At 39.9% G+C, this 9545-nt stretch overlaps 1 protein-coding gene and 1 long non-coding RNA gene across 2 annotated transcripts; both read right to left on the bottom strand.

The window, feature by feature from the left end:
* Positions 1-221: 221 nt before the first annotated feature.
* On the bottom strand, positions 222-5694 carry LOC148199044 (uncharacterized). The gene is made up of 2 exons (XM_088112045.1): positions 5337-5694; positions 222-3519 (listed from the first exon to the last, which is right to left on the bottom strand). The coding sequence occupies exon 2, from the start codon at positions 2919-2921 to the stop codon at positions 222-224; it is 2700 nt and encodes an 899-aa protein (XP_087968171.1). The 5' UTR covers positions 2922-3519; positions 5337-5694.
* Positions 5695-6504: 810 nt separating this feature from the next.
* On the bottom strand, positions 6505-9261 carry LOC148199043 (uncharacterized). The gene is made up of 3 exons (XR_015786047.1): positions 8972-9261; positions 8781-8869; positions 6505-7229 (listed from the first exon to the last, which is right to left on the bottom strand). It is a non-coding gene; the product is annotated as an uncharacterized LOC148199043 (long non-coding RNA).
* Between the last annotated feature and the right edge of the window lie 284 nt (positions 9262-9545).

Genomic DNA, 9545 nt, shown 5'->3' with positions numbered 1-9545 from the left:
TTCAAGCCACCTCCTTTGCCTCATATTCAACTCCTTTTGATCAAAGAGGTACTTGAGACTCTTGTGATCACTAAATACTTGAAACGTTGCACCATACAGATAATGCCTCCAGATTTTTAAAGCAAACACGACTGCTGCCAGCTCCAAGTCGTGTGTGGGGTAATTCTTCTCATGAATTTTTAACTGCCTAGAAGCGTATGCCACTGCCCTTCGTTCCTGCATCAGTACACAGCCCAAACCTTGATACGATGCATCACAATATACCTCAAAAGGTTTGGCCGTGTCTGGAATGACCACACAGGAGCGCTTGTTAATTTCTTCTTCAATTCCTGAAAGCTCTCCTCACATCTATCAGTCCAAGCAAACGGCTGGTCCTTCCTGGTGAGGTAAGTTAGAGGGGCTACTATCTTAGAAAATCCCTCAATAAATCGCCTATAGTAGCCCGCAAGCCCCACAAAGCTCCTAACTTCTGTTACAGAACGTGGACTCTCCCAATCCAGCACTGCCTTCACCTTGGCTGGATCCACTGCAATACCACCAGCAGACACAACGTGTCCCAAAAATTGGATCTCCTTCATCCAGAATTCACACTTTGAACGCTTGGCATACAGTTCTTTCTCCCTCAATACACTCAAGACAGTCCTCAAATGGTCTTCATGCTCTTCAAAGCTCTTGGAATAAATGAGGATATCATCAATAAACACCACAACAAATTTATCCAGGTACGGTCTAAAAATTCTGTTCATGTAATCCATGAAGATTGCAGGTGCGTTTGTCACTCCAAAGGGCATCACCACATACTCATAATGGCCATAGCGTGACCGAAATGCAGTCTTCTGAATGTCCTCCTCTTTAACTCTGATTTGATGATAGCCCGAACGTAGATCAATCTTAGAAAATACACACGCACCATGCAACTGGTCCAGCAGGTCATCAATCCTTGGAAGAGGATACTTGTTCTTGATGGTCAGCTTATTGAGTTGTCTATAGTCAATGCATAGCCGTGAGCTGCCATCCTTCTTCTTTACCAACAATACAGGCGCTCCCCAAGGAGAAGCACTCGGCCTGATGAACTTCTTATCCATTAAATCTTCAATTTGCTTCTTAAGCTCTACCAACTCAGCTGGTGCCATTCTGTAAGGTTGAACCGAGATGGGTGCAGCAGTAGTTACCAACTCAATGGTGAATTCTACCTCACGGATGGGAGGTAGACCAGGGACTTCATCCGGAAAAACATCCGAAAATTCATCTATTACAGTTCGTCCTCCACTGTTATCAATAGTGGATGAACGCTCTATCTCATCATCTCCATACGTCATAATCAGAAAGCAGCTTGCTCCCTCCATAATGTCCTCCTTAAACTGTCCAAGAGTAATAGACAGTTCTTCTTCTTCTTCATTTGGGAAGATCAACTCCTTCTTCCCACAATCAATGAGGATCCGATTGACATTCAACCAATCCATCCCCAAAATTATTTCTAAGTCTTGAAGGGGTAGGCAAATGAGATTAACTTTATATTTACGTCCCTCAACTTCTATAGGACATCTCACACAAACTGTAGATGTCTTAATCCCACCAGCTGCTGGGGTTGACACCACCAGATCAAACTGTAATTCGCTCTCCACTAATCCCAGCTTCTCAACACACGCCTTCGAGATGAAGGAATGAGTTGCCCCCGAATCATACAACACATCACACGGCTTCCCAAACAGTAAGCAAGTACTGGTGATTAGTGTACCTGAACGAGCAGCTTCAGCACCAGTAATGGCATACACCCTTCCTGTTGCTTGTGCACGTCCACCTCTTCCCTGTTGAGTTCTTCCAGCATTTGGAGGTCTCATCACTGCACGGCCTCCCATATTACACTCCTGATCCGAGTGTCCGTTCCTCCCACATTTGTTGCAATGTTTCCCTCCAGCAAGTTGAGGACACGCCCATCTCAAATGCGGTCCTCCACACTGATAACACGTCAGACTCCTCTGCTGCCCAGTTTGGCCAACAGTGACCAAGGCTTGTGATCCACCTGATGATTGAGTTGGACGAACGTATGGGGACCTTCTTACGTTCGTTGTGTTTCTGGATACCACCTGCCCCCTATTCATCTGCTGCTTCTTCAGTTGTTCAGCCTCAGCAACGTTCTTCTCCAGTACCTTTGCTCTTTCAACCATGGCAGGGAAAGACCGAATGCACAGGCAGGATATCAACACTTTCAAATCACTTCTAAGTCCATTCTCAAACTTCCTGCACTGCCATTCTTCGTTTGTAGCCATGGTGTTAAAACGGACCAGATGCTTAAATTTGTTGGTGTATTCCGAGACGGACATACCACCTTGCACCAGTTGAAGGAACTCCACTTCCTTAGCAAACCGCACACTATCAGGAAAATACTCTTCATAAAATTTGGTTCTAAAAACCTCCCAGGAAATTGGATTCTGCGCATCTGTTAGGATGGCCTTCATGCTCGCCCACCAATGACTAGCTTCACCAGTCAATAAGTACTCTGTAAATGCCAAACGATTTTCATTTGGACATCTTTTGGCATCATAGATACGCTCCATATCCCTCAACCATTGATCAGCTTCATCCGGAAGCCCTTTGCCATTGAATTTGGCTGGATGGTGCTGCAATAAACTCTCTAAACTCCATTCTGCATGAGGTGCAGCGTTAGAAGAAGAGGCTCCTGGTGTGCCTCGGCCAGCTGCCAAAATATCCATTAGTTGTCTCTGCGTTGCTTCTGAATGAACACGAGAAGCCTCCATACTTTGCATTGCTTCCTGGTTTTGCCTCATCAAGGCAGCGTTCTGCTCCACCAAAGTTGCGTTCTGTTGTTGAAGCCTGTCTATGACTGCCTCCAACACACGGGCACTAACTGTTGCATCAGATTCGTTCGGCTGAGGTGGGGGAGGAAGTCTAGGAGCCATTCGTTTTCTGGATCAGAGAAAACGTACGTTAGCTATGTTCAAGAGTTAAAAATTACTAACTCATCAAACACATATCAAGCACACAACGAAAAGCACAGTGCACTCATACCCTATATGTCCTTAAAAGAACAAAACTGCTCTGATACCAATAAATGTAACATCCCAATAAATGATAATTACCATTAATCAGAACTAATCACATTTACAGTAAACACAATACAGTCTTAATATAAATAACAGCTGTTCCAAAATAAAACAGCACGTACAGTAATTTACAGAAGCTGTTCAGAAATCTAAAACTGAACATACAGCACATAACAGTACTCAGAAATAAAAAAAACAGAACCAGTTACTGGACCAACGTTCTGCAACACTATACAGTCAACGTCCCAAAATGCTATACAGGAAGACTAACTATTGCTAATACTGTATAAACAGTGCTGTAAAACTACATACAGAATATCAAAATACAGCACCCAAAATTCTAAAAGCTGCTATAGAACGAGCCTCTACTGCTCAGCTTTAACTTCAACTTCCACAAGGTTGGCATCCTCCAAATTTTCTTCTTCCAGCATAGATTCAAGGGGAGCCTCACCGTCTGCTCACATCCACAACGGATGATCATTGCATTGACAAGACGGACATACAGAAACAGTAGACAACACAAGGAAAATTGCAAGGGTAAGCTTAGGTAATTTAATTCAATACAATCAACATGATTTAACATAATAAAATCAATCATACAGTTCATACAACATTAAACATAAATCCACGCATAAAGGAACTCATTCAAATTCTCATAATTATAGACTGTCCGGACTGTATGATCCATGTATCTACAGGCGTTCTTTGCACCCGGGTGATGTAGTAACTGGGATACCCTCAACAGCTGCCACCCGAGGTTAACCCTTATCAGCCCAAGTACTATAAGGACTAGGGCCTCCTGCCATTCCCACGCATGAACTACTCTCCTCTACATGAGGATGAGCAATCACGGAATATCAGGATGAACAGCCATCAGTAGCTTATCCATGGTCATACTACACTACTTCTCATATTCACATCATGGAGACGTTCCTCCTTGGAACGCTCTTTCACAATCCATTCCAATAAATCCATTCAATCCATAATTCGCACATATTCACAATTTCTCTTAATCAAATTTTCATTCTGTATTCACTCTCTTACTTTTAAGGAACAACCATCACTCAATAGATAGGAAGGAACATATTGCAGTACTCATACATCCACGTTTCTGAACGATAGAAACGAGCCATTTATCCCTTGATACTTGATGACACTTAATACTTTAAAAAGCTTGATCTTAGAATTTATGGATAATACTTAGAAAAATTTTAAGTATAAAGACTCCAGGCAGAATCCAAAGAATTAAACCAGTAAGAATTATTTAGATAAACAACCAAATATAATTGAATTCAGAAAACAACACTGCCAGTCTAAGACCGAACGTTAATTAATAATTTGGACGAACGCCAGATACGTTTCGCTCACGAAGCCATGAAAGACGAGCGTTCAATTACAAAACCGAACGCTGCTCAGAACGAACGCCAGATCAATGATCGAGCACCAAGTAGAACGAACGTGTACTTTGAACGAACGCGCATTTGAACGCACGTGCACTTGAACGAACGTCCGTTATCAGACCGAACGCTAACTAGGACGAACGCTCAATCTAAGATCGAGAGTTACTTTGGACGAACGCTCAGTAAAATACTAAGCGCCCCTTATGACGAACGCTGGTAAACAAAACCGAGCGTCCCAACTATACTTAACTATTTTTCAATGGTTGGACACGCTAGGCTAAGCCGAACGCTCACGCCTAACTCTTAACACCAATAACGCTCGTTCTAAATCAGAGTCCTTTCCAAATGAAAGGATCCTCATTTTAAGTGATGTTCCAGGGAAACCGAACGGTATAAGACCGTTCGATAACGAGCGCACATGATCAATCAGAGAAGATGAAATTTCCAGATTTTTCAACTCGATAACTTCACCGATTTTCATATGATTCATAAACTTAGAATTTTATTTCCAACATTATTTCATACCTTACAGAATTTCCCAATTCAAACGTATCATTCCAAATCATCCAGAATTCAAATCATAATACAGTCCATACATTTCATTTTCTGCATAATTTCAAACAACATTTCTGATATACATCCAGTTCAACTCTGCTGATTCATGCACACACTCAAAATTCATCTATGGCATACATTTCAGACAACCAGCACACTTCCACAGTATTCATCTTTCATATGCAACCAGTACAACAAGTTCTTTTCACACATAATTACACATCACGTATTTCATACATTTCAGACATTCAACATTATTCATTACTGTCATACAGATCAAACATATATTAAATGAAATTACTAAAGCTTCCCTTACCTGTTACTGCAGTATTCTCCAAATTGCTTAAAATTTCACTCTAGCACTCACGGCTTTCTATCCAGTAAATCACTCAACCACTTCCACTAAATCTAATACACCAAAATCATCACAGATCAGATTTCTAATTCTGCATGCAACCAGAATTTTGGTTCGCATAAACTAAATGAACAATTATGCAGAATGAGAACTTACCAGTTCAGTTCTCAATTCTGTTCGGATCAACTTGATACTCACGGTGCAGGGAACTTTTCTACTGGTTCTGAAATGGGATTGGAGTAGATTATGGTGAGTTACTTCAGAGAGGAGATGAAAGAGTGCAGAGAAATGCAGAGAATATGGAAGATCAGAAATTGGAGAGGAAGAATGTGATTGCATGGAATGAAGAGAAGTGTTTTTCAGAGAAATCACTTTCTCTCCCTCGTCAAACGGTTGAGCAGTTATTCACTGCCACCTGGTTTCCAATACTGATTTTAGAAGCTTCCAAATTGACATATGGCATTCAGTGCATGTAGAGAGGATTTAGTGGAATTTTGACGTGGCAGGTAATTTAAAACAGTGATCAGAGAATGGATTTAAGTGTGTTAATTTTATCAGGTTCTCACAAGAAAAACCAAACACTAATAAATCTCAAGAGAATACTGAATAATAAATCTCCCATTAACCAAACACTGGTAATAAGTTTACTTACTTCAACAATCCGGAATCAGGAATTCTAAGTCTAAACCGACACCAGGTCTTGGATGCAGAGAGAAGCAGCAGTAGGAGCCAGAATAATGCATGACCTCTGTGAAATGAGTTAAGAAAATTCACACATCCAATGACACGAGGCAGCACATGCTCATCAAGTACATAGATACATACATGACGAAGAAGAAGCGTTCAAAAAGTTGAAAGGTACCCTTTTCTTAGAAGTATGCATTCAAGACCATACTTGCAATTGAATCAAGAAAGTTCAAAACTTTCAACAACCCCAAGATTTGAAAAACCAAAAAAACTACAGCAAATGGTAGGTGGCAATGTTGTGTGAAGGCGAGATAAAACTTTTACAGAAGCTTAAGATAAGGAGCAAAAACCGGTCTTGTAAATTCTGTGTCTGTTGGCTGCTGAAGAGATCTAGTTCTTGGACGTGGAGATACGAAAAGTAAATGTACACATGTACAAACCGTTAAAAAATTTAAACATTTTTTAATGACAATTAAACTACATTAATTTTGTGTACAAGATTTAAAACCAGAATAAAATATACACCATTCTAGTACAGGGTTGAAAGCTACTTTTTCTTTGGACTGTGGTGGACAGAATCAAGAGTCACATACACAACACACAGCACAACACAATCGAAGGTGATGGATGAATCCATCTCAAGATGTAAACCAATAGAAAAAACAAAAAAAAAACATTTATGTCTTAAACACAGAACACACAACACAGAGACATCACATCACTTCAGCATACTATTATAAGGGCATGCGTAGATGTTCGGTATTTCTTCCAATGAGGTGTGCAAAATGGATTTGTCACCGCAATCCCGGGCTTATCTTTCAATTTCTCTTTCTTTTTTCTTTTAGCACGGTGTAACATCCCAAAATACAGTAATCACCATAAATTAGAATTAATTACAATTAACAGTAATTAAGCAGTCTTTACAAATAACCGAGTTCCAAAATCCAAACGGCTTAAGAGGCAGCGTTTCAATATACAGCTCAAAACAACGAGCACTAATAACGAACGGTTTTACCAAAACATATAACCGAACGTCCAAAAATAAACTAAACATTTACAATCTAATCTAACGAGCGCTCTAAGGCTCGGCCTTTACTTCTACTTCCACCAGATTAGCTTCATCCAAATTTTCTTCTTCCAGCATTTCTTCAAGGGACGCACCACCATCTGCTCACATCCACAACGGATGATCATTGCAAGACAGGACGAACGTACAAGGACAATTGACAACACAAGGAAAACGAAAGGGTAAGCTTATAATATTTAATTCATACATTCAACATACTCATTCAACATTTCAAATGCACACGCACAACATACAATTCAACATAATGTAACATAGTAAATTTATATATATTCTAGACGACCGTCCGGACTGTATGAACCGTGTAGCTACAGGCGTCCTTGCACCCGAGTGGTGTATTAGCCGGGATATACCTAATCAGCTACCACTCGAGGTTAATCCCTCGCCCATAACTAAGCGATGAACGAAGAACCTCCTGCCATTCCCACGCATGACTACCCCCTTCTACATAAAGATGAGTATCACGGACAGTCATACTTTACCAATTCAATATTCAATCATATATGAGACATTCCTCCCTGGAACGCTCGTCCAAAATCCAACATCATAAATTCGCTCCATATGGCGTTCACACTTTAATTTATCATATTTCATCATCTTTTTCATCTTTAGATTTAGAAGTAAAAAAATGACGAACGCTCAGTCCACTGAAAACTTAGGACGAACGTCCAAATGAAGTTACTGGATACTCAGGAAAATATATGTAACGAACGTAATTTCTGTTTGGCCAGTTAAATGAACTGACTCGACTTGAAGTGTACGGGTACTTAGAAAATAATAGTGATAAAAACTTGGTCCAGATTTAATGCACAATGGAGGGTCAAGAACACTTAGAATTTTATTTGAAGAGATTTGCATATGAAAACTAATGCCAGGAATTGAACGAACGTAAAGAAAATAAATACTTAATACTTTGAACGAACGCTATTTTATCAGACATTTATCCAATTAGTACGAGCGCTTGGTATGAGACCTAGCGAGATTTAGAACGGACGCTCGTTATAAGACCGAGCGCTATTTAGGACGAACGTTCGACATAAGGCCGAACGATACTAAGGACGAACGCTCGACATAAGGCCGAACGCTATTAAGGACGAACGCTTCGGTTAAAGACCGAGCGTTACGTATTCATAAAGTTTCAAATATTTATATACAGCTGAGCTGAACCGAACGCTCAGACATTCAATTGGGGACGCTCGTTCTCGAGCAGAATTCTTTCCAAATGAAAGAAATTCCATTCTAAGTTATTTTAAGGGAAACCGAACGGTCTATGACCGTACGATGACGAGCGTCATTTATCAAGGGGATGATTTAAGTTTCAGATTTCTCAAACTTAACAAATTTCCAGATTTTCAACCTTTAAATTTATACTTTATAATTCATAGGATTTTCAATTTATAAACTTTATAACATGCATTCCAGTAACTTCATATTCAACATCAAAATACAGATTTACTTCATACAACATAACATCCATTTTTCATACGTATCAAACCAACATGCAGATCAATCAAAATCAGAAATCATATTCCATAACAGTGGTCGTCCATACAGCTCAAACATCATACTTTTCATACATGCAATCCAGATTACACAACATACAAGTATAAATTAAACATATAAGCTTCCCTTACCTGGTTAGCAGTGTTCGCCCTAATGCAAGGTTATGGTGCTTCCTCTAATAGCTTTCTACTCCAGGTTCACTTACTAACTCCACTTAAATCTATACACAAAAATCAAAATAACTCAGATCTTACTCATGCATGAACCCAGAAACTGGTTCGCATGAAACCTAAGGGACGAATGACGGGAAGAGAGGACTTACCAGTTTAGATCCTACTTCTATTCGGTCCAAAATAACGCCCACGTCTCAGAGAGCGTTCCTATGGTTCTGAAACTGTGATTGGAGAATAAACGTGAGATTTTTCGTAGAGAGAAGTTGGAAGCTTTAGAGAGAAGATGGAGAAAATGGAGGTTTGGGTTCAGAGGTAGAAGATGAATGGTGCAGGTGAGTGGAAGGGTTTTCGAAAAACCACTTTTGTTCCTTCCAATTCCAGACGAACGAGCGTCTCATTTTCGGACACCTGCACCCCCACTCTGACTTCAGAAACTTCCAACGTGACAAGTGGCATGCGTGCATGCAGCGCTTGGTGCGTTTTTAATGCACTGAGCGTGTGACGTGGCGTGAAATGATGATTTTGGACAGATAATTAGCAGAGTAATATTTCTGGGCCTCACACACGGAAACACTGACCATTTTCTTTCTTTTTAATATACTGAGACAGAGCGCACAAAAAAAGAAATTGAAATTCCCACAATAAAAAATTTTAGTCTAATAAATTATCATTATCCTCCCTATATTATTAGTATGACAATAATATTAATAATAATAATTATTA

The sequence above is a fragment of the Vigna umbellata genome, chromosome 4 (assembly GCF_029865625.1).
Source record: "Vigna umbellata cultivar VRB3 chromosome 4, Vumbellata_1.0, whole genome shotgun sequence".
NCBI lineage: Eukaryota > Viridiplantae > Streptophyta > Magnoliopsida > Fabales > Fabaceae > Vigna > Vigna umbellata.
Note: the sequence above shows the minus strand (reverse complement) of the source record. Positions and strands in the feature narration are given on the sequence as shown.